We start from the raw sequence: 27,430 nt of genomic DNA, 5'->3' as shown, positions 1-27,430 counted from the left end.
GCTTTTGCGCCGCCCGGGAATCGAACCCGGGTCGCAAGAATGGGAATCTTGCATGATACCACTACACCAGCGGCGCTGACGAGAAGAAGGGTGGGAAATAGATCTTAGGAAGCAAAACATTTAACAACAAATCACAGGTATGCAAAGGAACGGTGAAAAAAATGGCAATGGACACTCGCCACTCTCTTGCCAATACTACCCCTTCTGAGCCTGCGTTCATTGTACCTGGGAATAAACCCCGCTGAATTAAATGGGACAGACTTCAGAGCAGACATCTGCAATCCTACATTTGGAGTAAGATCCAGGGGGGGTCTCACCCCCCAAAACGAGGAAAACAGTGTTTATCTGGTTCTTTGATTATTTGCAAAATGCATACAGTACTTTTTATGCAAACCCAGTAGCATAAGCTCTCTGTGCAGCTTCCACTGACAATCAAAACAAAGGAATGCAAAGCAAGGTAAAAGACTATGAAATTAAGACCAGCATAAAATCCAATACTGTACACTTTTCAAAAACAGCATGAAACGAGCGCAGAAAATTAAACTAGTACAAGGAAACTCTGAGAAGCACCCAAAGGAAATAAATCTTAAAATTCTAAGAATACCCAGAATATTCTGAAATCACTAAGTTTTCCCCATTTATTTCAGTAGGTTTCATTAGTAGAACCTTCAACAGTTAACATTACTAACAGCCACTATGGTTCATCTTATTCAAACTTGCTTTCACTGAGTATGCAGAATAGTTTAATATATTACAGCAATCTCCGTTGCAGGCACACACTAAATTTTAAATTTTCAAAATGTGCCAAGGGCTGCAATCCTATGTAGAAGTGAGTGGGGCTGAAGAAGAATTGGTGATACCCAGCTTCAAATCTGCATTCAGCCATCAAGTTCACAGGGGAGACTTGGGGCTAGTTGCTAAGTTTCAGTCTAGCCAGGCCTACCCTATAGGGTTGTTGTTCAACTGAGATGTCCCCAATATGTGTGTCTCTCCATTTCATCAAACCCAGGGGAGATAGTTGTGCAGTTCTGGTCCCCTCATCTGAAAAAGGAGATTGTCCAGCTGGGAAAGGGTTTGGAAAACGGCAACCAAATTGGCCAAAGGGCAAATTGGCCACTACTGGGAAAACCATAGCTTTAACTATACAGACCTTGTTGGCAAGGTGATGTCTCTGCTTTTTAAGATGCTGTCTAGGTTTGTCATTGCTTTTCTCCCAAGAAGCAGGCGTCTTTTAATTTCGTGGCTGCTGCCACCATCTGCAGTGATCATAGAGCCCAAGAAAGTAAAATCTCTCACTGCCTCCATTTCTTCCCCTTCTATTTGCCAGGAGGTAATGGGACCAGTGGCCATGATTTTAGTTTTTTTGATGTTGAGCTTCAGACCATATTTTGTGCTCTCTTTCACCCTCATTAAAAGGTTAATTCCTCCTCACTTTCTGCCATCAATGTTGTGTCATCTGCATATGTGAGGTTGTTGATATTTCTTCCGGCAATCTTAATTCCAATTTGGGATTCATCCAGCCCAGCCTTTCGCATGATGAATTCTGCATATAAGTTAAATAAGCAGGGAGACAATATACAGCCTTGTCGTACTCCTTTCCCAATTTTGAACCAATCAGTTGTTCCATATCCAGTTCTAACTGTAGCTTCTTGTCCCACATAGAGATTTCTCAGGAGACAGATGAGCTGATCAGGCACTCCCATTATGTTTTAATGTGATTTTATTTTATTGGTGTAAGCTGCCCTGAGCCTGGCTCTGTCCGGGGAGGGCGAGGTATAAATAAAATTTATTATTATTATTATTAAAGGAAAAAAGTAAGAGGTGAAATGATAGAAGCTTATAAAATTAAACAACATGTAAAAAGCAGGTAGAGAAAAGTTTTTCTCCCTTTTTCTCATGGGCATCCAATGAAGCTGAATGTTGAAAGGTTCGGGACACCTAAAAGAAAGTCCTTGAGCAGCACACAATTGATTACTGTATTATTATTATTACTGTATTAAATAGTAGTAATAATAATAATAATAATAATAATAATAATAATAATAATAATAATAATTTATACCCAGCCACTCTGGACGACTTCCAACAGAACACTAAAATACAATAACCTATTAAACATTTTATGATGATGATGATGATGATGATCTGGGGAACTCGCTTCCGCAGGAGGCAGTGCCGATGGCCACCAACTTGGCTCTGCTCTGCCTCCAGGGTCTGGATCCCCGGAGGGGAGATTCCGAAGAGTTGCTCTCGCGCTCGAATGCTGCCTGCGGGGTTTCCCTTGGGAACATCTGGCTGGGCCCCGATCCAGCATCCAGGCATCCAGAGGCAGTCTACCGGGTCCTCGCGGGTATTTGGCCAACTGAGAGAACAGGAGGCTGGAGTAGATGCGCCACAGCGGGCGCTCTAAGCATGATGACAGCAGCCAGTTGAGATGAAGCTCCTCGTCCAGAGACAGTCTACCCGCCAAGAGCAGCTGCTGGGCGGCAGGGAGCCCCCCCTTGCGGGCTTTTTTTCCGCGGGGGCGGGCGGGAGACACGGGCCAAAACGCGGGTCCGGAGGCTCCTCTCCGGCTCGCGTTGCCAGAGGGATCCTCCCGGCGCAGCAGCAGTCTACCCCAATGTTTCCCAACCTTGGGTCTCCAGCTGTTTTTGGACTACAACTCCCATCATCCCTAGGTAGCAAGACCAGTGGTCAGGGATGATGGGAATTGTAGTCTGAAAACAGCTGGAGACTGAAGGTTGGGAAACAGTGGTCTACCCTTCTGGCCCGCGCCACCTCCCTCGCGCCGCGGCCTCCCGTTTCCGCCGCCGCCCAGAGGCCGCGGGGCGGGGCGCGGGCCCAGGAGAGTCCCTCCCCACTTCCCTCCTTCCATCTTCGCCGAGCCGCCGCCGCCATGGCCGCCCGCTGCCTGCTCCGCGCCCTGCCGCTCCTGGCCGCCCTGTGGCAGGGAGTCGCGCGGGGGAACCAGGAGCTGCGCCCCCCGCCCGCCAGGATAGGTAGGGAGTGGCGGAGGGGGGCTGGGGCCGGAGGAAAGAAAGGGGCGGCGGGGGGAGGAAGGGGACCCTCTGCCGCCTCGTTACTTTTCGACAAGGTGCTGAAGGGCAAAGACGCAAACACATATTTGCAATTGCACACTCGTGCATTGATGCAAAGGTGCCTTGGAGCATGTGCAGAGCGCTCAGCTTCCAGAGTGCTACACGCATAAGAGGGGAAAGGCGCTCTGCATCTTGCCTTTATGATCTTGATTGCAATAGCCTTTGTTTTTGAAGTTGGGGTTCCCCACACGGATTTTGACAAAGATGAGATATAACAGAGTCGTCCCTTCATTTCAAAGGGGGCTGGCTCCCTGGCCACACATTCGTCCTTTGAGGTGGATCTGCTTTCAGGAACACCCAACTAAGTTTGGAAACTGAGTTTGAGATCCTGAGATAGATCTTGCGGAGAACTTCAAGCGGATGCAAATTCTCCGCCCTGTGCCCCATTGTGATAGGAAAAACTCTGTGGGGTGAATTTTCACATCCATACATCGCTTCAGCATCTTATTAATGCAGACAAAATGCCACCTTTAAAATTCTAGTTTCCTTCCTAGGAGAGCATAGGCAAAAGGGGAGGCCCTTTTACTGGGCCATGGCAACCAGCAGAAAATAGGGAAGTGGGTTTTTCTTGCCACCCCCTCCTCCTGAGCCTGGCATCATGTACTTGGGAGTTCACCCTTTGAGGAAACTCAATTCCCAATAACCGTGAGCTGCGACATGTGCTTGTGCAGACATGCATTTCACATGAAATTTCAGTTCAGGTAGGTGTCAAGTTAAAAATCGTCTTGAAGCAAATAATGCTTTGCCACACAAAGTTCCGCTGGCCCTATTGGGACATGACTTTGTGTGCGCCATTGACTCATGGGCTTGTGAAACATGTGCTGACCCTAGTTGGAAACCCACATGTGGCTTTTTGAAACAAGCTAGTCCAGTTTTTCCTTTAGAAAATGCTTACACCAAACTGCTTACACCAGTTGGACAACTTATAGGGGAGAAAGACCTGCACGTCCAAATAAAGGATTTTAAATGCTATGTATAATAATAATAATAATAATAATAATAATAATAATAATAATAATAATTTATTTATTCCCCAGCCACTCTGGGTGGCTTCCAACAAAATATTAAAATACAATAGTCCGTCAAATATTAAAAGCTTCCCTAAACAGGGCTGCCTTCAGATGTCTTCTAAAAGTCTGGTAGTTGTTTTTCTCTTTGACATCTGGTGGAAGGGCGTTCCACAGGGCAGGTGCCACTACCGAGAAGGCCCTCTGCCTGGTCCCCTGTAGCTTCAATTTTTGCAGAAGGCCCTTGGCGCTGGATCTCAGTGTCCAGGCAGCACAATGGGGGTGGAGACGCTCCTTCAGGTCTACTGGACCGAGGCCGTTCTAAATCGTGATGGGTCAGTCTCAGCTTATGTGAGCAAGTGTTGAATGGAAGTCATACACCAGTGCATAGCAGTGCAGATTGCCCATATGACATTGCAGTCTCCTCCTCCAGTTGGAGGGGCTGTGGAGAAAGAGGCACCCTCCTCCACGGGACTGCCCACAAGTATCCAAATTCTGGACAGTGCTTTGGTCAACAAATGACCAAATTACTCAAACACCCCTTTCCAACTTCACCCCAGCTTTGTTTACTAAATCTGTGATATGATCAAAGAAAGGTTTCAGCTCTCAGTATACCTGAAGGAGCGTCTCCAACCACATCGTTCAGCTCGGACACTGAGGTCCAGCTCTGAGGGCCTTCTGCATGAATTGAAGCTACAAGGGACCAGGCAGAGGGCCTTCTCGGTGGTGGCGCCCGCCCTGTGGAACGCCCTCCCATCAGATGTCAAGAAAATAAACATCTATCTGACTTTTAGAAGACATCTGAAGGCAGTCCTGTTTAGGGAAGTTTTATCGTTTTTTTAATATTCTGTTGGGAGCCACCCAGAGTGACTGAGGAAACCCAGCCAGATGGGCAGGATATAAAGAATAAATTATTATTATTATTATTATTACTCTCAGGAACTCCTGTGACATACGCTTATGGTAGATTGGTGATGCTCCTAAATGGTATGCAAGTTTTTCAGAGTGATCACACAGTGCCCTTGGCATCAAAATGTCAGTCTGCACCCCTCCCCCTGCTATTTAATCTAGATCTACTTCTTCCGTGAAGTATCCAGGAGTGTGTGGTTTTTTTAACAAAAATCAAACAAACTATTGCCAGAGACATTTTAATCCATTCTGGAGGTCCGTTCATAAACCAAAGCAGGTTGTAACTCAAGGTGCGCTTTCGCCAATGGGGCCTTCAAAAAAAAATGTTCATAATCCAAAAAATGGATTGTAATCCAAAAAAAAGTTTGCAAACTGGGACATGCACTTCCGGGTTTGACGTGTTTGTAACCCAAAACGTATGCAAACCAGACTGTTTGCAAACCATGGTACACCTGTATTAAGCTTCTGCCTGGACTTCCACTGCTCATTACAGTTTACAGTGGTACCTCGGGTTACATACGCTTCAGGTTACAGACTCCGCTAACCCAGAAATATTACCTCGGGTTAAGAAATTTGCTTCAGGATGAGAACAGAAATTGTGCAGGGCAGCAGGAGGCCCCACTAGCTAAAATGGTGCTTCAGGTTAAGAACAGTTTCAGGTTAAGAACGGACCTCCGGAACGGATTAAGTACTTAACCTGAGGTACCACTGTATTTAAGTGGTTCCAAAACTCTTTCAGGCCACTGTGCCCTTGCTTCCATAAACACATCCCTTGGGCCTGATCCAGCAGGCTCTTCTGATGTTCTCATAGAATTACAGAATTGTAGAGGAGGAAGGGACCCCCGAGGGTCATCTAGTCTAGCCCAGTGCAATGCAGGAATCTCGACTGAAGCATCCATGACAGATGGCCCTCCAACCTCTGCATAAAAAGCTCCCATGAAAGAGAGTCCACCGCCTTCCGAGGGAATCTTATGCAGGTTACCTTATTCTGAGTTCTGTTGAAAGGAATTAAATACAGGAAAATTAACTTAATTCCAGGTGTGATTGGAGCTGGCGTCGGGGGCACATCTGCAGCCTATTTCCTGCGCCAGAAGTTTGGTAAAGACATCCAGATTGATATCTTTGAAAGAGGAGAAGTCGGAGGCCGTGCGGCTACTATCAATTTGGAAGGGAAATACTATGAAGCAGGAGGATCCGTCATCCACCCCCTTAATCTGCACATGAAACATTTTGTGAAAGAGCTAGGTATGGACACCTTATTTTCCCTAGGAGCAGGTTTCATCCCTGCTCCTTTGTTCTTATGCCAGTGGAAACTGTTTTGGTTCCATTTCACACCAGTGAAAAGGCTATAGTGCAGCCTTCTCTGCCCACCAGATTCTGCCCACCTCCCAATTCCTATCCACTCCAGCCAGTTACAGTCTAAAACATCTGGAGGGCCCAACGTCTGGGAAGGTTGCTATAATTAATTTGGAGGAAATGGGAGGGGCATTTTCTTTCTGGGGGTGTTTGTGCAGGGCCGTCTTAAGCATATCCGGTGCCGTGGTGCAAAGATCCCTTCCCAGAATTGACCTTTTTTTAGGGCTGGAGGAGGCGGGCAGCGGCTGGAAGGTGGCTCCTCCGGCGGGGAAGAGGCGGAGGCTGAACGCGGTGTTTCCTGGCTCAGCTGGACGCTTTGTGCTGCGGTGGCCACAGCAGGCAGCACACCGAGCAAGCTGGCCTGCGCCGCTCCTGCCAAGCATCGGCTCGGTTTTTTCCCTTTTAGCCCTCTGGCGCCCTGCAGAATTTGGTACCTGCAGGCTAAAAGGGGAAAAACAGAGCCGACGCTCAGTGGGAGTGGCACATGCACCCTTGCTCACTCAGCGCACTCATTTGGTGTTCCCCTGACTCTCGCCTAGCGCCATCCAGAACTTGCCGCTCTGGCACCCCGCACCACTAGCCTCAATGGGTAAGATGGGCCTGTGTTTCTGTGTGTGACAAGCCTGGGTATCGCTGCTTTACTTCCGCTCAAAATGTAAGCTGTAAGCCACAGTCACAAGAATAAGATGGGTACATCTCAGGTGTCAAAAGCCAAGGTAAAGAGGTGTGTCTTCCACACTTGCCAGAAGCTTCTCTCCACCACAGAAAAGGCCCTTTCCTGGACTGCATCCCCCTATGCCATTCTTAGCACCCAAGTGTGTCAGTAGAGAAGGAGACAGTCTTTCATGTACCTGGGGTTGTTTAGTGAGTAGTTTACGGCTTTAAATACTCTTGTGAGCACCTTGATTTAGGCTCGGAAATAAACCAGCAACAAGTGCTGTTGTTTTAAAACACTGGTTTTGTGAGATCTGAATCAGATCTACGTAAAGTGTGACAAGTTCCACAATACAGTCGTACCTTGGATCGCGAATGCCTTGGTGCTTGAATGTTTTGGCTCCTGAGTGCTGCAAACCTGGAAGTGAGTGTTTCGGTTTGCAAACATTCTTTGGAAACCGAACGTCCAACGTAGCTTCCGCAGCTTCTAATTGGCTGCAGGAAGCTCCTGCAGCCAATCGGTAGCCGTGCTTTGGTTTATGAATGTTTTGGAAATCAAACAGACTTCTGGAACAGATTCCGTTCGACTTCCAAGGTACGACTGTAGTCACATGGCAGAAAGGAAATGAACATTCCCCCCCCTCAAGATTTCTGAAAAAGACACAAGTGAACAGCAGACGTAGGTAAAGGGACCCCTGACCGTTAAGTCCAGTCGTGGCCGACTCTGGGGTTGCGGCGCTCATCTCACTTTATTGGCTGAGGGAGCCAGCGTTTGTCCGCAAACAGCTTCCGGGACATGTGGCCAGCATAATTAAGCCACTTCTGGCGAACCAGAGCAGCGCACGGAAACGCCGTTTACCTTCCCGCTGGAACGGTACCTATTTATCTACTTGCACTTTGACGTGCTTTCGAACTGCTAGGTTGGCAGGAGCAGGGACCGAGCAATGGGAGCTCACCCCGTCACAGGGAACCACCGACTTTCTGATTGGCAAGTCCTAGGCTCTGTGGTTTAACCCACAGCGTCACCCGGGTCCCAGAACAGCAGACTTACTGGAGTTCAGATTTAAAAATACGGGTTCCCACCAAATCCTGTGTCTGATAGAGAGGCCTGTGTGCACCCATCCATCACCCACCAAATCTCAAACAGATGCAGAGTTCTCACCCTGCTGCCCTAATGTCAACTCAGACTTTCTCCCAGTTCACAAGCTGCACTTTCAAACCTGCAGGTCTTAACGTCCATCAAGGTCAAGGTGGGCTTTTGGGCATCTACAATGGAGATGAGTTTGTCTTTGAGGAGAGCAGCTGGTACATTTGGAATTTTCTCAAGCTCTTCTGGCATTACGGACTGAATCCTGTGCGGATGTACATGTGGGTAGAGGATGTGCTAGACAAATTTATGAGGTAAGTCTGCCTGTCTCAATGCAGGCCCTCTCCCCACCCACCCTGGCAAGGCACCTGTAGCTACTGCACCTTTCCCTGAAACCTGTGGGGCTCCGGCCCTTGCCAATACTTTTGAAACACCTGGAAGGTGCCAGACTGGCAAAGGCTGCCTTAACCCCAAACTGGAATGGTTTATTCCATGGGTAGGCAAACTAAGGCCCGGGGCCGGATCTGGCCCAATCGCGTTCTAAATCTGGCCCGCAGATGGTCCGGGAATCAGCATGTTTTTACATGAGGAGAATGTGTGCTTTTATTTAAAATGCATCTCTGGGTTATTTGTGGGGCATAGGAATTTGTTCGTTTTTTTTCTTTCAAAATATAGTCCGGCCCCCCACAAGGTCTGAGGGACAATGGACCGGCCCCCTGCTGTAAAAGTTTGCTGACCCCTGGTTTATTCATTCTGGCTAGGAAGTTAGATGTTGCCCACCTTTTACTAAATAATAATAATAATTAAGAGTACCAACGGGGTAGGCAACCTAAGGCCCGGGGGCCGGATGCGGCCCAATCGCCTTCTAAATCCAGCCCGCGGATGGTCTGGGAATCAGCGTGTTTTTACATGAGTAGAATGTGTCCTTTTATTTAAAATGCATCTCTGGGTTATTTGTGGGGCATAGGAATTCGTTCATTCCCCCCCCCCAAAAAAAATATAGTCCAGCCTCCCCCCAAGGTGTGAGGGTCGGTGGACCGGCCCACAGCTGAAAAAGGTTGTTGACCCCTGTCATATTCTCAGTGACCATGTTAGCTAGCCAAGCTAGGAATGTTATCTCATAGGTTTATCCTGTGATCAAGAGGATTTATTGATTACACAAATGTAAAGGATACTGCCTGCCCAATGCACTCTAGACTATGGACTTGTCAAGCTGGTTTCCCCAGCCGCTCTCTGATACCTGTTTCTGACAGCCATTTCAAAGCTTCAGGAGCAAGCAGAAGAACAAGTTTGCACAATGACTATAACCACCTGAGTATCCAGCAAGGCAGTTAGATACAAGATCAGATGCACAGTGAAGTCTGTTTTTACCTGGGGCCCCCAAATGGAAGATGCCTACAAAGAAGAAATTATATTCTTAAGGAATCAATTGCTTTACTCCAGGCCTGTTAAAATATGCTCTCCCTTAAGCCTCGATTCACTGCCAGTAGTTTCTGTCTCAGTAAGCCAGTGTGCAACAGCATTATTAGGACCCCTTTTTTATTTGCTATTTACAATCAGGTACAAGGTGGGAGAAAGAAAAAAAACCTGTCCTATCAACACTGCACACAGATTCCTAAATAAATACGTGGAAGCACTAGCAAAGCAATCTGGGGTGCAGGCTTCTTAGCTATCAGTCCTGTGCATTGGAATAAGTTGCAATTAAATTAGGGTCAGTATTCTTATGTGGTTGTGCATAGTGGTGGCACTCAGCAAAGCAATAATGAACGTCAATTTATTTTCTGTTTGAAAACAACGCAAAGTTTCTGAAAGGGCACCACCCAATAAAGTGGTGCCTCGGGTTAAGTACTTAATTCGTTCTGGAGGTCGGTACTTAACCTGAAACACCACTTTAGCTAATGGGGCCTCCTGCTGCTGCCGCGCCACCGGAGCACGATTCTCATCTGTTCTCATCCTGAAACCAAGTTTTTAACCTGAAGCACTATTTCTGGGTTAGCGGAGTCTGTAACCTGAAGCGTATGTAACCTGAAGCGTATGTAACCCCAGGCACCACTGTATAAGTAAAGTCTTATAAAAAATAATACTGGTCACTAACTTTGTCTTCCTCCTGCACAGTCTTTGCTTTCACATACCTTAATTCTTTCCCCCCTTTTACACAAAGGATCTATCGGTATCAGGTTTACGACTATGCCTTCAGTAGCAACGAGGGTTTACTTCATGCCCTCGGAGGGGCTGACTTTGTTCAGATGCTAAATGTTACCATTGATGAGGCCATGCAGAAGACCAGCTTCTCTCAGAAGTTCATCAATGAGATGGTGACTCCAGTTATGAGAGTCAACTATGGCCAAGGTGCCAACATCAATAGCTTTGTGGGTAAGTGGCAGTGCTTCTTTGCAGATTTGTACCTTGCCATATCTTGAAGGTTCAAGGAATTGAAAATAAAACCTGCTGATTTTCATAATGCTGTTATACAAATCCATATGGTGTGTCTGCATTTGCAATTCTGGTCACCTCACCCCAAAAAGGATGTTGTAGACTTGGAAGAGGTGTTGAGAAAAGACCAACCAAAATGATCAAGGGGATGGAGTGACTCTTGGTTCCAGCGTTTGGGACTTTTTAGGTTACAAGATTATGCAGGGCACAGAGAAAGTGGATTGAGAAAAGTTTTTCTCCCTCTTCCTTCCACAGGGCCTGTAAGACAGAACTATTCTGCCTGGCTTTCAATTGGAACTTAGCCTGATCTTTTATTCCCCTTCCTTCCCTCTCCCTCCCCTTTTTATGAAGATTACCCGCTCTGGGATCCCACAGCTAATTCTCCCCTGGTCTCCTCGCTGGCCCAAATAGGACTAATTTAGCCAGCTAGCCCTGGTGATCATCTGATGTTTATTGGATGGATTTTCCCCCTAAACTGATTTTTTATTTTATTGTTATTCACGTTTTATACTGTATGCCTGTTTTTTGTAGCATCAATTAAGTGTTTTAAATTTGTTGTTAGCTGCCCTGAGCCCGGTTTTCTGAACTGGGAAGGGTGGGGTATAAGTAAATTATTATTATTATTATTATTATTATTATTATTATTATTATGCTAGAACTTGTGGACACCCAATGAAGCTCAATGTTCTTTCATCTGTCCTGAAAGGACTTCCTCATGCAGTGCATGGTTAAACTGTGGAACTCGTTCCCACAGGGATAGCCACTATCTTGGATGGCTTTAAAAGAGAATTAAACAAATTCCTGGAGGAGAATGGGATGTGGGTGGTGCTGTTGGTTAAACCACTGAGCCTAGGACTTGCCAATCAGAAGGTCGGCGGTTCGAATCCCCACGACGGGGTGAGCTCCCGTTGCTCGGTCCCTGCTTCTGCCAACCTAGCAGTTCAAAACACGTCAAAGTGCAAGTAGATAAATAGGTACTGCTCCGGCGGGAAGGTAAACGGCATTTCTGTGCACTGCTCTGCTTTGCCAGAAGCGGCTTAGTCCTGCTGGCCACATGACCCGGAAGCTGTACGCTGGCTCCCTCGGCCAATAAAGCGAGATGAGCACCACAACCCCAGAGTCGGCCACGACTGGACCTAATGGTCAGGGGTCCCTTTACCTTTACCTGGAGGAGAGGGTTACCAATGGCTCCTGCTAGAGGCCATAGGAGGGGAGAGGGCTCTTGCACTCGGTGCTGCTTGTGGGTTTCTCACAGGCATCTGGTTGGCCACTTTGAGAACAAGATGCTGAACTAGATGGGGTACTGGCCTGATCCACAGGTTCTTCTTATATTCAGGGATAGATTACAATAACTCAATATGTCTGTAAAGCACAGCCTTTAGAAATTTCATTGAAAGATGCTGGAGGGCCAAATTCTCATGGGGACGCTTCTGTAACTTTTAATAAAAAATACCCAAATTCCTCTTCCTGATGGCCACAACCAAATGAAAGGCATTTTGCTTCCTGAAATAATCTGCATGAAGGGGATGTTTGAATGATGATCTCACGGACAAAATTCACTTTCTAATACCGTATTTTTCTGTGTATAAAACTATTATTTCCCCCCTGTTTTTTCAAGTTTAAAATTGGGGGTCATCTTATACACGGATAGTGCATATGGGGGATTTATTTATTTGGATTCCCCCAAAATAGGGGTTGTGTTATACACAGGGGCGTGTTATACACAGAAAAATACAGCATCTGTCTGCCTCACTATCCGAGTCAAGAACAGACCTGCTGCAAACATGCCCAAAGTACATGAGGTGATTTGCATGGCAACAGGGGGCTGGCTATGTGAGCAGAAGTTTTGCTTGCCAGCCAGCCTGCCTGCTGTGGCGTCTTGGTGTCAAAAGCACGAAGGACAGAGAATTCAGCAGGAGTCCTGTGAGTAGGAACAGAGGCCTGATAAGACACAAGGCCTTGTTAGTCATTCTAGTTTTAGTTAAATACACACAACTTTCTACAATCCTCTTTCTTCTACTCTCCCATACATGGGATATGACTGACATTCTCTAAGCATGGACCATGGTCAGGAATGATGGAGATTGTCATTCAGAGGGCATGAGACCCAGGAAGGCTGCTCTGTGAGTTACACTCTCTGTGTGTAGTCCCCAAGGACATCCATACAGGGCCTGCGTGCCCGTGAGGTGAGCTGAGGCAGCCACCTTGGGTGGCAGAATCCCTTGGGCAGCAACCCCCCTGAAGGTATCCTGCCCGCCCCTGACAGGGAAACAAGGAGCAGCAGCAGCGGCTTTTGAAGACACTTCACTGGAAGCCCCTGTGCAACCTCCGCAAGCGAGGCTTTGGTGGTGGTGGCACCTTCCCATTGTTGCCTGAGGTGGCAAAACAGGACGGGTTGCCCCTGCTCCTTATTTTGTTTTTTGTCTGTCTTAAATTATGGCTTATTGTAGATTACCTATTTGTGTGTGTATGTACTATATACATTGTGTAAAGTTTTATTCACACTTTTATACACCCTCCCCCCAGGAATCTTCTGGTGATAAAGAAATAATAAAAAGAAATATTCTAATATTAGATATACAATCTTCAAATGCTTTTTTCTTCACTGTTAGTTGTAGAGTTCTGCAGGTTTGTGTGAAATTTTATTATTGCCTCCCTGGTAGGTGCCGTATCTTTGGCAGGCGCCGATTCTGGACTTTGGTCAGTAGAAGGTGGCAACAAACTGGTATGCACTGGCCTTCTTTATGCTTCTAAAGCACAACTGATTTCTGGCACTGTTATTGCTCTGGAAGAGAAAACGCTGAAAAGGGGGCGCTTAGGTGAGCTTGCTACAACATTCTTACACTTGGGATGCAGTAGAAAAAAATAATTGCATTAGAATCTGCTGGTTGAGATATATTGGTTTGGACAGGGGAAGTCAAAACTGGCTGGGTAGATGAAAGGAAGGGGCATAGATGTCAATAATAAAAGCCAGACAGACTACTTGTATTTGAAACTACAACTTTTTTCCTCTTCAAAGCCACCTGAAATCTGCTGGAAAACTGGCCTAGTGCTACATCAGGCGGATTACTCTTGATTATGTTTTAAATAAATAGTGTTGCTTTTTAAAAAGTACTTTCTTTGTCCCCCAGGAGATACTGCGAAGCTGTATGAAGTCACCTACAATTCTACGTCAGGATTGATGTCAGAGCTGTACGACATCATTCTGATTGCCACCCCGTTGCAGCGTAAAATTGCCAACATAACTTTCCGCAACTTCAAGCCACCCATTCCCGAGTTCTCCCAGCCCTACCATCAGACTGTGGCAACGTTTGTCCATGGGCGCATTAACACTTCCTACTTTGGCTACCAGGATCCTTCAAAGTTCTCTTTAACTGCCATTTTCACAATGGAGCACCCAAAGTTGTTTATCAATTGTATTGGCATTGTCTCTCCAGTTGAAGATAAAACTAAGCCGCTTCTGAGCCCTGCTGTTTGGAAAGTGTTCTCACCCAAGCCTCTCACCAAGGAGCAACTGAATTTGCTTTTCTCGTCTTACGATTCTGTTGAAGTGAAGACGTGGCTTGCCTACCCACACTACAGCCCCCCAGAGAAATGCCCCCCTATCATTCTCCATGACAAAATGTACTACCTCAACAGCATCGAATGGGCTGCAAGTGCCATGGAAATGAGCGCAATCGCAGCCAAGAATGCTGCTCTTTTAGCCTACCATCGCTGGTATGATAAGGCAGACATGATTGATCAAGAAGATTTGCACGAGAGACTCAAAACAGAACTCTGAGGTAGAATACACACACGGCTGGGGAGGAAATCTAGGTTGGTATACTGTATTTGGTGGGGTGGGGGAAGAGGAGAAGAGAGTGGATCTGAGGATTTAGCAAGCTGTATCAGACCATGTGGTGCATCATCTACTGAAAGCTCTTTTACTATATTTACAGGAAAAGATAGCAACAAGGCACAGTGGAGTGAAAGAATAGCTGTCTTTGAGCCATGCAGCTTAATTAAGGATTTTACTTTGTTAGCAACATGCAAGAGCCATCAGGTGCTGGGCTGGGGTGGATTAGCAACTGACAGCAAGTAGCTGAAAGAAAAGGAGGGTTGACATTAAATGAAATTGTTACGATTTTTCCATCAGTATACTGATGCCCACGAATTGTGTATTGTCATACTGTCCAATTATGTATCTCCCTTTCAGAAGTCGCAATCTTATACACTGTGATAATGGATAACTCAAGCCATATTATTGCTAGACAAAGTAAGGTTTCTGATGTTTAGCTGCGTCTGATATAAAATACAAATGTAGCCCAAGAGAAGGGATTGTGTGTATTTAGTTGCTTACTAAGGGAGGCTACTTACAGTTGATCCAGTTGACAGCCTTTTGCCATGAGGCGCAAGACTGCTTTAAGCACAATCTAAATCCACTAAAAGTACGTTGTAGGAAATTGATTATCTTAAATGCACCTACGGCTTAGATGCAGTTTATCTGATCCTATGTATTTCAGACTGCTTATGCTGCCCACTATTTGCACATCGGGCACAATAATGTCACAACATGCCTGGTAAAAGAGCACAAAGCTAGCACTGAATACCATTCTATAAAATTATGTGCACTGACCTTTTGCTAGTATTCAGAAATTCTGAATGAAATCTGGCAATTTCTTTTAGTCTCTCAGCAAAAGGAAGTATGTAATGGGTTCACCTTCGTTATCCCAATGTGCTCTTGTACAGTCTCTTCAAAAGGGAAGGTGCCTTAATTGATGAGCCTTACTGCCAAAAGTTTAGTTTACTGCTACATGCTACAACAATTCGTTCTGTTTATCAGATGAAAGAATTACATGGAAGAAAACAGAAGAAGCCCTCAGTTTTAACCTGTTAATGCACTGAGAAGTCAACCATGTAGACTTCAAACCACCCTGAATTTACGTTCAAAACAGTAGAGTAAGTTGATCCAATTTTAACAATTTATTTAAAAAAAATCACAAAGAGTGTGTCATGCCTGTAAAATCTACAATACAAAAACAAATGTCCACATTGTAGCTTGTCCCACTGGTTTGTTTATACTCGTTCCAAAGCTTCTAGCATAATGATGCTGTTTCCACGTATTACCTAGAAATAAAAACACTGAAAGTTAAACACCAACCAAATACTGCTGAGTGGCTTAAGGAAGAATATTACAGACTCACAAAAGGGACCTGTTTCCCACATCACGAAAGACAGCTGCAGAAAGTCACTACACTTCAGTGCTTAAGCTTTGTTATTATTCCTACATTATTTGTTCAAAGCCTTTTAAAGGGCAATAACAAATAATAATCATACTCGGGAGTTAACCCACTGACAACTCAATTCATTATAATTAGTCTATTTATGATTATGACTAACAGTGAACATCACCCAAAGCACTTTAATCTTCTAACTTAAAATACCAAAAATAAAAGGCAAGTCATCACCTGATACTGAAAGGACAAACTCTGTGCCAGATGAGCTTCCTTAGGGAGAAAGATCTGAAACTGCAGCGCAACCACCAAAGTTTATCTCACGTGTTCCTACCCAGTTAACTAATGGGAGGAGAGAAAGCCGAAAAGGGCGCATCTAAGATTTGACAAGTTCATGTGAAAAGAGGCAGTTCTGAAGGAGTCTAGACACAAACCATACACCTTAGCCAAACTCAAGGTACCAGCTGTCCCAGGAATACGGGACAAGAAAACAAGGAGTTATGGAGAAGTCAGAGAAGAGGCTTCTGCAAGGGTTAAAAAAGATCCACAGCTACACTTAAGAATGTAAGAAGAGCCTGCTGGATCAGGCCAATAGGCGTCTGGTCCAGCATCCTGTTCTCACTTGAGCGCAAGAGCCCACTCCTCTTCTGTGGTTTCCAGTAACTGGTATTCAGGATTACTGCCTCTAATATTATTTTAGGTTGGTCTCTTTATTTTCCTCATAACTCTTAAGTACACACACTGACTGCTCTGGGTGACCTCATTTTAAGAAAAGGATGTTGCCAAAGATTCAAAAGTGGTGTAAAATCCTTGGGGCTAAAAAGATATTTTCATGAAGAAATGCAGTTTGAATAGTCATCTAGAAGAAGCCTTTCAAACAGATCCTAAAATTCTTACTTTGATGTATGAGTTCCAAAGCCACTGTACCACTTTTTGCCAAGTATGAGTAGAGCTTTGGTATACTCTATTGTGAACAAGTGACATTTACAAACGAATATGGATATTGCCTCCCTTCAGTGCAAACATGCCTTTGGAGCAGTATCCTGGCATTCTTCAGAACTGTTCTGTGAAAGTGGGTGGGGTGGGGGAATTATGAGGTTTATTTTGTCTACCTCTTTAGTTTAATTCTTGTTCTTTTTATTATAGTAGCTTTTGTAAGCTTTGAAAATCAGTAAAACACAATAAAAAAGTACTGCAGGATTTTGGATTATAGTTTGATACAGTACCAGGCAAAACCACATAGATGAATTCCTGCATATATTTTTTTTTAAAAAAATCTAACTCAAAGATATTTTTCTAGAAAATGCTTTTGATAAATTCTCAAGTGCAATGGATGACATTAGCTTAGCTGCCGTTTTCGGTTTCAACTACAGTGGTACCTCGGGTTACATACGCTTCAGGTTACAGACTCTGCTGATCCAGAAATAGTGCTTCAGGTTAAGAACTTTGCTTCAGGATGAGAACAGAAATTGTGCTCCGGTGGTGTGGCGGCAGCAGGAGGCCCCATTAGCTAAAGTGGTGCTTCAGGTTAAGAACAGTTTCAGGTTAAGTACGGACCTCCAAAACGAATTAAGTACTTAACCCGAGGTACCACTGTACTTTTAAAAGGTTAATTAATTTCTACTTACCACCATCCCTATGTTGTTCTGTTGTCCTCCTGGTGCCATTTCCACACACTCATCTATTACAAGATTCATAAATGGATCAAATCCTCTTAAGATTCCTTGGACATGCCGGCCACCATTTAATTTCACTGTAAGGAACAGTCAGGTTAGTTTACTTCCTCTTGGTACTTTATCTTGATTCTACGTTTGCTATGTCCAAGACAACATTTATGGAATTAAGATGGACAGATGTGGAGGTAATCTGTCTTTAGCCTTTCTTGCTCACAATTGTGGAACCCAGTTCAAACCAGGGGAAAGATGTACAACTCGCTTTCATACGTTTGTTTGGCAGCTGGCTGTGCATCACAGGGAATCTAGGCTACTCTCCTGACTAGACATACGGGATACAGTCATACCTCGGGTTGCGAATGTGATCAGTGTGGGAGGCACGCTCGCAACCCGCAGCACTGTGTCTGCACACACGCATGATGTGATTTGGCGCTTCTGCGCATGTGCCAATACACGGAAGTAACCCATTCCGGGACTTCTGGGTTCGGCGTGGTCTGCAACCTGAAAACGCGCAACCCACAGCGTTTGTAACCCAAGGTATGACTGTACGGCTACAGAAGCAAAGAATGGGGGAAGTGAGTGCAGGTTGCCATTCAGCACAAGTTAAGACGACAAGAGACAAAGTAAGTCCCAGTAAATTTTTCCTCCCAAAATGGAGCAAAAAAAAAAAAAAGCCATTCAACTTACATGACAGCTTCTTGTCCATAAATCTGAAAATTAAATAAGAGTGAATAATTAAGCATCACTGCAGTCAAATTCATCTCAACACAGGGAAAGGGTGAGTTATATGTCTTTAGAAAGAAAAATAGAAATAGATATACGGCCTCCCTAGCTCTATGATCAATTCGCCCTAAGGAGGAAAACGACGGCGGTCCCGAGCCATGTGCTGCTCTACTTTTTCGTAGCTCTATGACACACACGCGTGCGGTGCATGATGGGAGCGAGGAGGCCCAAGCGCTCGCTCGCTCGCTCGCTCGCTAACGACGGCCGCCCCCCGCTTGTTCTCGCCTCCTTCCCATCGGGCTCCCCGGCCCCCGCCGCCCTGCCGCGCTCACTTCTTCAGCTCCGGCGGGTGTGCTTTGCTCATCGTGTCTCCTCACAGGCAGCTCCGGCGACCAGCGTCTTCCTCCCGCCTTAGCACCGTTCCGGCGTATGACGTCACGGCGCAGCTTCCGCTCTACTCCAATCAGGAGGAGCCTGTTGCGCCGGCGCGGACTAGCTCAACGCAAGGGACGCCTGCAGGGCGTGGACTACCTCGTCCTCGCAACCAATCAGCGCAGAGTAGAAGGCCGCGGTCTGCCCTCGGTTTTCCGCCGCCAACCAATCAGCGGCCGAGCTGTTCCCTTTGCGGGTGGGTCTTATCGACTCGTTTCCACCACGTGTAAAGCAACAGGCCATGCTTCATTTGCATTTAGGGTTTATTTGCATATATGCTAATATGTTTATGTATAGGGTTTAAGTATTTTATTTCAGACTTCCCATTGCATCCCAGCTAGTGGACAAATAAGGACTCCATTATGCCCTTGGGAAATTAAGCCACACGTTTACCTGAGAGTAAAACTCATTTGTGCAGTGGGTTTTACTTCTGAGTAGACAGGCAGAGAAGCGAGTCTGCCTAGAATCTTGAGTACTATACTCTGTGCTTTTTTTCTGGGGGTATGCAGAAACATTTTGTGAATCTTTGTACTTTTGTCCATTTACTGTATTTATTTTCCCCAATTTGAACTATACTTTTTCTTGAGTCAAAATGAGGGTACCCCTAAATATATTTTTAGGAAAAAAGCACAGAGTATGCTTATTCTGAAAGCAAGTCATATTGACATAATTAGTACTTTATAGTAAAAGCGCACAGGATCTCTGGCTGCATGCGGTGGAAGTTAAACTTAGAAGCAAATGTACTTACACAGAAGCCATTTCTATTATCGCATCCTTTTACCGCTGCTGCCTGGAATTACCATGCTTAAAATGCTGTCCCTATTCCTGTGATTGTAAACTGTTTTAACTGTTATTAATTCTAAATTATTATAGCCTGTCCTGAGATCTGCTGGTGAGGGGTAGGTAATAAATATAATAATTATTCCCCTAAATGCAATAGGCTACATTCACACCATACATCTAAAAGCATATGGCTTTCCCCAAAGTAAACCAGGTCCCAGTCCCAGGCCTCTTCGTGGGGAATTGTGTGCTTTAAATGTATGTTGTGGATGTGACCATAGTTTATCTCCCATGCATCCACCTCCCCAGTACCCATACCACTTTTTCAACACAGCTAAAATACCTACAATACACAGTTTTCATTTTTACAAACCATTTTTAATTCAACTTTAAGAAAATAATTCACAGTTTAAAGAAAGGAAGGCAGAAATAGGGGGCTGGGGCTTTGTTAATTCTTGGAACAGTATTCCTGCAGCCCCAAAGGGTAATTGTCATTGGAATGAGCACACCCACATTCACAATAAATGCGGTTTGCTGGTTAGCATTTTTCTGGTTGTTGGGTCTAATCCAAGCACTCACAACTCTACCGCCTACATCCGAAGGGGAAAACATTACTATTGGATTGGAAGGATGTGGTGCTAGTTGGTTCTGCAGCAGGGAATCCAAACCCTAATTAAAATTGTTACAGAATTCAGACGCAATTGAGGAGAAACCGTTTCAACGCAGCAGCAATACTGTTGATCAGCACACAGAAATTTAATCACATCTATAATGCATAACAAAACAAAAAAGTATGTTTTCAATGCAAGGGTAGGAAGGAATTATTTATTGTTTTGCGTGCTGAGGAGCCAGGTGGGGCTTTTATATGTCACATTGTACTTGTCCCACTGACATCTTTTAGTAGAATTGTTATGCATAAACCTGAACGTGACACCTGAGTCTTCAAAGGCTGTTCCATAAACAAAGCTTCTCCATCCAAATTTTACAGCGCTCCAGCCCTCTACAGTTCCCTGCATCCCTTAGAGGAAGACACAAAAAGCTGTTGGCCCCTAACCATACCTCCTCTTTACCATGATATACCTTTAAAGCCATATATCTGAAGTTATTTTAAATATTACAAGATAGCAAAAGCGGCCATGAGAACTTCCTCCCAGGGACAACTTTGTCTGCTTATTTTGTCTGCCTTATTGTAACATTTCACAGGAGTGTACAGGGGCACCCTGCCTTTCAGATGTTTTGAACTACAACTCCCATCACCCTTTCAGCTGGGGCTAATGGGATCTGTATTCCAACAATATCCAAAGGGTACCACGCTGGCTGCCCCTGCCTTACCACAATACATTCACTGCTTCTACAGCACACAGGTCAATAGCTGCCAATGAAAAAAAGGATGGAATAATTATTTTGCTTGGGTTGGGATCCCACAGTAGGTTCCACTGGGAAACTGTTCCTCACAATTGCTGAAGGTCTTTGAGCAGGGAAGGAGAGAAGGGAGTTGAAGGACTGTGGGTGCTTTGTGGCCAATGAAGGATTTCCCCCCAGCTGAAATGAACTTGGGAAATGGCTCAAGCATTCATGCCTAGACTTCAAATGAAACTGAGAAACAATACAAGGTTTTAATTTAAGAATCAAGTTTTATAAGTGTTTAGTTTGGGGCTGACTTTCAGAGTGAGGAGTGCCCAATAAAAAGAAAAAAGCAAATGTTGCCGTGTCATTCCAATGCCCAACAAAACAAAACAAAACACACAGAGGTGTTTAAAAATCCATTGAAAGCCACATTTCTGATTTAATTAGCAAAATCCAAGCGGTTTGCTTTACAGGCCGCATTTTACATGGTGGGGAGGTGTCATAAATGCCCCCTTCCTCACTGGGTCGGTAGAACTTCCCCTGCACACTGAAAACTAGCATTTCAGTGAGAAAAATTGAGCCTAACCTTCTCCCAACCTTCCTCATATGCATGGTTCCAATTTGCTCTTCTTCCACACTGGAAGCCTTTGAACCAGCAGTCTGAAGTGGTAATGTCCAGAAGAAGGATTAATACTAGATTCTGCGGAAGGCATAAGAATCCCCTCAGCTTTGGGGAATTCCTATTTGGGGGCAGTTTGGTTTCAGCACTGCTATTTCAAAAAATGTAATATCAAACCATCTCCTTCCGAAGAGACCACAGAGACAGAACTTCTGTGTGTCTATATTTGTAAGGCAGCTTAAGAAAGAGGCGGACAGCCAGTAGCTCTGTCTTGTTGAGACACCAGGTAGCACCTTCCGGATTCCCCTCCCCACACCCAACTTTGCTACAAGGTGGGGAAGAACCAGAACAAAAGGGTTTGACACGGATCTGTGCACACACACATCACTGATGCCAAAGGAGCCTGTTTTCTTTTACACCATCTGACAATCTACAGCCTTCCTCCCAAACCAAACCCTAAATTCTCAAGCACTTCAGGAGGCCATGAGTATACAGTCACACCATAAAAAAGTCACTCTGGACACACCCCATGTTTTCTTTCTATGTTTCCAGAAAGGTTAATCATGCCCATCTTAATTTTGATTATCTCCCTTTCCCGTTCCTCCGCAAAGCCAGGGCGTTTACTGGGCAATGCTGGCCAAGTTCTCCTTCATCTTTTTGGTCATGCTAGGGATGAGGTGCATGTGGTCGTCCACACACTTTGTCACGCAGTTGTCCAGCTGCAGTTTGATCTGCTTCTCTTTGCTCCCTGAATCTAAGGAGTCCTTGGCTTGGTCATTACAATGCATCGTGCAGCGGGCAAGGCGGTCCTATAATTAGCAAAACAAACAAACACAGAAATCAGAGGTGGGCAGTGGCGTAGCGTGGGGGGTGCAGGGGGGGCCGGCCGCAACATCTGGGGGTTAGGGGGTGCAAATCCACGGGTTAGGGGGTGCAAATTACTTGCCTTGCCCCGGGTGCTGACAACCCACGCTATGCCACTGGAGGTGGGCAAGGCTAAGAATAAGTTACATTAACAGCCTTCATCAGTGGAACAAAATAACTTGAAAGCTGCCATCCAAACAGGACTCTGAAAGAGCTTTTAAATGATTGTTTCAACAACAACAACAACAATAGATTTGTAGAATTGCAAGGTATCTCCACAGGTAATCTAGTTCAACCCCCTGCAATGGGAATGCAGGAATAAATCAAGGCTACATTCACCACTTTAAACAGTCCTGCCTCCCCCCCCCCCTCCTGAATTCTGAGTGCTGTAGTTTGTCAAGGGTGCTGAGAGTTGCTGGGACACCCCATGTCCCCTCCCAGTGCTACAGTTCTCAGGGTGGACCACTTCTTGGGGAACTCTGGGAACTGTAGCTCTCCTAGGGGAATAGGGGTTCTCCTAACACAGGTATCCAGAAGGCCAGATTTGATGAAGTAAAGGGCTGTGAGGGCCGACCCAAGTTATTAACCATTTGTTGTTGTTTTTTAAGGACTGAAGTTGTTTTCTGATTTTACCCCAAAGTCATTGAGCTTTTTTAAGGATTGAGGTTGTTGAGGTTTCTTTTTAGGATTTTACCCCAGGAAATAAGATGCCACAGGGGCCAGATTAAACCAACCAGCAGGCTGGATTAGGCCTCCAAAACAGACTTTGGACATGCCAAACCCGGCCCTCCAGATGTTTTGGGACTACAATTCCCATCATCCCTGACCACTGGTCCTGTTAGCTAGGGATCATGGGAGTTGTACAGTGGTACCTCAGGTTACATACGCTTCAGGTTACAGACTCTGCTAACCCAGAAATCGTACCTCGGATAGTACCCAGAAATCGTACCTGAACTTTGCTTCAGGATGAGAACAGAAATCGCGTGGCAGCAGCAGTGGGAGGCCCCATTAGATAAAGTGGTGTTTGAGGTTAAGAACAGTTTCAGGTTAAGAACAGACCTCCGGAACGAATTAAATACTTAACCCGAGGTACCACTGTAGTCCCAAAACATCTGGAGGGCCAAGTTTGCCTATGCCTGTCCTAACAACTCAGCACTTTAAACAAACTACAGATCCCAGAATTCTTCGGGGGAAGCCATGACGGTTTGAACTGGTATGATACTGCTGCAAATGTATGCTGCAAATGTGACCCAAGACATGCATTTGTTTAAGATGCTAAGCACATGAATCTGGTGGTTGAGCAATCCAGACCATTGCCCTCTCGAAAGATAAGAGCGCAACCCTGGAGGGTCTGGCAGAACCGAGACCAAAGTCCAACATCCCGCTGACCAGCTACTCTCCCACCTACACCCACCCCCCCTTTTCTCCTCACCTGAAATCTCTCCAGCTCTTGGGTGACCACTGCCTGCGCCTGAGCCAGAGGCGCATGGCAGCGCTCAATGCACTGGTGCACTTGCTGCATGGAGGCCTTGTTGTTCTCACAGCAGGTCGCGCTGCACCGAAACATAATTCCCTGGAAAGAGCCAGGTGTCAGTAAGATAACCTCAGAAGAGCCACGCTGGGTCTGGCCCTGCGACCCTCTTTTCCCAGCCAGGCGCTCCTGGAAAGCTCACAAGCAGCAAGGGATGCGGGCGACGGCCCTCCGCTGTTTGCCCCCCAGCAACTGATATTCAGAGGCAGACTGCCTCTAAACATGGTGGTTCCACTTTGTCATCCTTCTCTTGTCCACAAGATTCTCTCTCTAGCAGCAGGGAAGAAGAAAATCCTGCTCCGTAGCCCAGTTTTCAAAGAAACAGTCCAATGGAAAGGAACTTGTGGAACAGTAGGGTCACAGGGTGAGCAGAGGGACTACTAGCAGGGGTCAGCAAACTTTTTCAGCAGGGGGCCGATCCACTGTCCCTCAGACCTTGTGGGGGGCTGGACTTTATATATATATTGGGGGGGGGGGAATGAACGAATTCCTATGCCCCACCAATAATCCAGAGATGCATTTTAAATAAAAGCACACATTCTACTCATGTAAAAACACGCTGATTCCTGGACCGTCTGCAGGCTGGATTTAGAAGGTGATTGGGCCAGATCTGGCCCCCAGGCCTTAGTTTGCAGCTTTGAGAGCAATGGTTCTCAGACTTTTTTCAGGCCACAGCCCCCTTAGTTCCTTGGTTCAATCCCCAGTGTCCCCTACCCTATAAACTGGCCTGTATTTTGGTGGAAGAAGATTGGAGGAAATTTAAAATCTATTTACAGAAACATTGTAAAATTTTTGAATGTTGATGACATTGAAATGAAATGAAGGGGTTCTAGTAATAAGATAAAGATTATGTAAGAATGGACTGATGTTAGAGGAAAGTTTGAAGTTAACGAATTTGCTGAATTAATTTTTAAAGTGGAATACAAAAAAGGGAGGCGTGAGGAAGTCAGGAAAATAAGTTAACTAAAGAGGTGAAGACAAAAAAAAGGGATTTTTGTTTTTCTGTTTTTTTTCCTTTTTATGTTAATTGTCTACAGTTTTTGTATTCTCGTACTTTTGTGTTTTTGTATTTTTTCTTGTGTTTTCTCTACTGTTTGTTTTACAATTTCTTTATTGTTAAAATTTAATAAAATATCATTTTATATATATATATATATATATATATATATATATATATATATATATATATAAAAATATAAACTGGCCTGTATTAAAATCTATCCCCAGCAGCGAAGCTCACAGAGGCCATCTGCGACTGGGGAGCCTGTTGCAAGGTGTAAGGGGGGGGGGGGCAAACAGACCACCACAACCACTCTGGAGGAAGGGCAGGGTTGAAAGTGTCAGGAGCTCACCCTACACTCGAGTAGGACCCTGGCAGAGACACATGCCCGACTGGCATGTTCTCTCCCTCTGGTCGATCGTTCGGGAGCTTCAAAAGCTTTCTTCTGCCCGAACATCACAGCGACCGATGCCAACAGACATCGGCACACTTAGGGATCCGCAGAGTCTTCGCAGCTTGCGTGACAGACCTCAGCAACTCAGCATTTTGGCTAATCTACTTTATTTGCATATAAACACACACGGAGCACTGCAACATGGCTCCCTCTCTCTCTAGCATCAGAAAGCAAAGAGAAAAAGAAAAAAGGACAATAGTCCCACTTCACGGAACACAGTAACACTTCCCCCCCCCTTTTTTCTTTTTTTAAGAGCCTCGGATTTAAGATCTCCGGGTTGATGGTTTTCTGAGATTTATGGAACTATTGCTAGGGGCCGAAACCGGGGAGGGGATCTGGTGGATGAAAAATGGGGAATTTAAAGTGTATACAATATAATTTGTTTTGTTTTTTCGTTAAAGAGAGATGGGGAAATCGTGGAATTGAATCTTCCTTTGACCCTAGGGGAAATGTTTTAAGAATAAGTACAGATGTATAAGTTTTAATGAGAAATAAGATTAAATAAAGTAAAAGGGATGGTTATTTGGTGAAAGAAAGAATGAAAAATTACAGTATATTAAGATAAGATATAAGGATAAAATCAAGGTGAAGGATTTGTTGAAATATTTATATGAATTAGAATACAAAGAGGGGAATTATAGTATGTTAAAATAAATTAGTAGGATAAAAACAAAGTTGGAAGGATTTACTGAAATATCCAAATTGAATTAGAATACAAAAATGGGAGGTGTGAGGAAGTCAAGGAAATAAGTGAATGTATGCAAGTGAGTTTAAGGTTGGATGATTTTTTTTTTTCATTTTTCTATTTTTTGATGATGTTCTTTTTATATGCATTGTTTTTTCTCTTCTTTTTTCTTTGATTGTCTTTTTTACTCTTTTCTGTAACCTTTAAAATCTCAATAAAAATTTACTTAAAAAAAAAAAGGAACACAGTAACACAAACATCCTGTCTCCGTCACCTCCCACTTTGTGGAGTCAAATCATACATTGCCATGTGAAAGACAAAAATCCCATGACTGCAATCATGGAGCAGGAATTCTAACAGAAATGTGGCAAATAGGGGCCCATTCTTGCTGGGGTGCCTGCCCAACCTGGCGCCCTCCAGAACTTGCAGACTACAGCTTCCATCTGGAATGGTTCAGCCACACTTGTTGCGGCTGATGGGAGTTGTAGTTTAAAACACCTGGCGGGCATCAGGTTGGAAGGCTGTTGCTTGGGGATTGCAGAACACCCACCCGCACCCTGCCTCTCTGCCCCCTTCAAGTAGATCACCAGGGAGGGACCTAAAATCAGCACAATATCTATTATGCATCGCATGCACACTCCCATTTCTGAACACAGATGATTTGAGAGCCTGCTGGATCAGGCCCAAAGGGGCCTCCTGTTCTCACAGTGGCCACCCCGATGCCCCAAAGGGAAACCCGCAAGGAGGACCCGAGCACAAGGGAAGCTCCCCTCCTGCGGTTCCAGCAACTGGGCTTCAGAAACATCGCTGCCTCCTACCATGGAGACAGCGCAGCCTCCCTGGCTAGCAGCCCCCGACAGCCCCCTCCTCCTCCATGAATTCGTGTAGCGCTCCATTCAAGCCTAGGCTGGTGCCCTGAGGCAGCGAGTTCCCGCGGCCCACATCCCCACGTGCGCTCCAAGCGCGGCCCGACCTGCATCTTCCGGATGTTCTCCCGCTCCAGCCCCTGCACCATGCCGTCGATGGCCTCCTGCACGCGGAGCTGCTGAGCCTCGGCCATGCCGCCTCGCCCCGCGCATGGAGGAAGGTCGCCTCGGCGGCGGCGGCAGCCCGGCCCTCTCCCCGCCCCCGGCCACTGCTTCCCGGGTCAAGGCGCGCCGCGCTTCCGCGGAGCTCGCCCGCCCGCCTGCCTGCGCAGCTCCGCAGCAACCTCGCGCGCCCGGCGCCCGGCACTGCACGGCCCCAGCGAGGAAGGCAGGCAGGCAGGCAGGCAGGCAGGCAGGGGAGGCCGCTCGCCTGGCCCAAAGCCGCGCCGGTTGGATTCCTGCCAGCTGGGCTCTGCTGCCCCAAGCAGAGCAAGGGAGGTCCAGGCGAGGCGTTGCCGCAGCGGGAGCGCGGTGGTCCGATGGCTCCGCTCCGCATCCAAGGACGGAGGCAGGAATGCTTCGGAATCGCAGTTGCTGGAAACCGAAGCGGGACAGAGGGCTCTTGTGCCGGGACCCTGCTTACGGCTCTCCCATTGATGCATCTGGCTGGTCCAGGGTGGATAAAAAGCAATGATGAAA

At 45.8% G+C, this 27,430-nt stretch overlaps 3 protein-coding genes and 1 long non-coding RNA gene across 6 annotated transcripts; 1 reads left to right on the top strand and 3 right to left on the bottom strand.

Annotated features, from left to right (window-relative positions):
- Window positions 1–2,847: 2,847 nt before the first annotated feature.
- PCYOX1 (prenylcysteine oxidase 1) lies at window positions 2,848–15,534 on the top strand. The gene is made up of 6 exons (XM_083753304.1): window positions 2,848–2,999; window positions 6,053–6,259; window positions 8,251–8,425; window positions 10,273–10,484; window positions 13,208–13,363; window positions 13,676–15,534. The coding sequence occupies exons 1-6, from the start codon at window positions 2,897–2,899 to the stop codon at window positions 14,323–14,325; spliced, it is 1,503 nt and encodes a 500-aa protein (XP_083609430.1). The 5' UTR covers window positions 2,848–2,896; the 3' UTR covers window positions 14,326–15,534.
- On the bottom strand, window positions 8,702–9,821 carry LOC310851265. The gene is made up of 2 exons (XR_014567672.1): window positions 9,721–9,821; window positions 8,702–9,482 (listed from the first exon to the last, which is right to left on the bottom strand). It is a non-coding gene; the product is annotated as an uncharacterized lncRNA (long non-coding RNA).
- SNRPG (small nuclear ribonucleoprotein polypeptide G) lies at window positions 15,492–18,617 on the bottom strand. Its single transcript, XM_083753494.1, has 4 exons — window positions 18,486–18,617; window positions 18,118–18,140; window positions 17,386–17,510; window positions 15,492–15,650 (listed from the first exon to the last, which is right to left on the bottom strand). Exons 1-4 carry the CDS (start codon window positions 18,515–18,517, stop codon window positions 15,600–15,602), a joined length of 231 nt encoding a protein of 76 aa, XP_083609620.1. The 5' UTR covers window positions 18,518–18,617; the 3' UTR covers window positions 15,492–15,599.
- Window positions 18,618–19,721: 1,104 nt separating this feature from the next.
- Window positions 19,722–26,997, bottom strand: FAM136A (family with sequence similarity 136 member A). Of its 3 annotated transcripts, XR_014567624.1 has the most exons (5): window positions 26,120–26,943; window positions 24,932–25,404; window positions 23,628–24,453; window positions 20,971–22,140; window positions 19,722–20,907 (listed from the first exon to the last, which is right to left on the bottom strand). XR_014567624.1 is itself a non-coding variant. In XM_083753479.1 (3 exons), the coding sequence occupies exons 1-3, from the start codon at window positions 26,923–26,925 to the stop codon at window positions 21,952–21,954; spliced, it is 417 nt and encodes a 138-aa protein (XP_083609605.1). In that variant the 5' UTR covers window positions 26,926–26,996; the 3' UTR covers window positions 19,722–21,951. The 3 variants fall into 3 exon arrangements, 1 of the variants encoding a protein (XP_083609605.1); XR_014567623.1 differs by lacking the exon at window positions 24,932–25,404 and having other exon boundaries at window positions 23,628–23,768; window positions 26,839–26,997; XM_083753479.1 differs by lacking the exon at window positions 24,932–25,404 and having other exon boundaries at window positions 19,722–22,140; window positions 23,628–23,768; window positions 26,839–26,996.
- Between the last annotated feature and the right edge of the window lie 433 nt (window positions 26,998–27,430).

This window comes from Podarcis gaigeae (genome assembly GCF_964106915.1).
Source record: "Podarcis gaigeae genome assembly, chromosome: 8".
NCBI lineage: Eukaryota > Metazoa > Chordata > Lepidosauria > Squamata > Lacertidae > Podarcis > Podarcis gaigeae.
The sequence above is the reverse complement of the archived record's forward strand: the minus strand, read 5'-3'. Positions and strand labels throughout refer to the sequence as shown.

Coding starts and splice junctions, on each gene's coding strand:
- SNRPG (XM_083753494.1), bottom strand. CDS start 18,517: ATGAGCAAAGCACACCCGCCGGAGCTGAAGAA. Junction 17,511..18,117: donor TATGGACAAGAAGCTGTCAT/GTAAGTTGAATG, acceptor TGTTCCTTACAG/TGAAATTAAATGGTGGCCGG. Junction 15,651..17,385: donor AGAACAACATAGGGATGGTG/GTAAGTAGAAAT, acceptor TTTTATTTCTAG/GTAATACGTGGAAACAGCAT.
- FAM136A (XM_083753479.1), bottom strand. CDS start 26,925: ATGGCCGAGGCTCAGCAGCTCCGCGTGCAGGAGGCCATCGACGGCATG. Junction 23,769..26,838: donor AGAACATCCGGAAGATGCAG/GTCGGGCCGCGC, acceptor GGCTCTTTCCAG/GGAATTATGTTTCGGTGCAG. Junction 22,141..23,627: donor AAGAGCTGGAGAGATTTCAG/GTGAGGAGAAAA, acceptor TGCTAATTATAG/GACCGCCTTGCCCGCTGCAC.
- PCYOX1 (XM_083753304.1), top strand. CDS start 2,897: ATGGCCGCCCGCTGCCTGCTCCGCGCCCTGCCGCTCCTGGCCGCCCTG. Junction 8,426..10,272: donor GTGCTAGACAAATTTATGAG/GTAAGTCTGCCT, acceptor TTTTACACAAAG/GATCTATCGGTATCAGGTTT. Junction 13,364..13,675: donor GCTGAAAAGGGGGCGCTTAG/GTGAGCTTGCTA, acceptor TTTGTCCCCCAG/GAGATACTGCGAAGCTGTAT.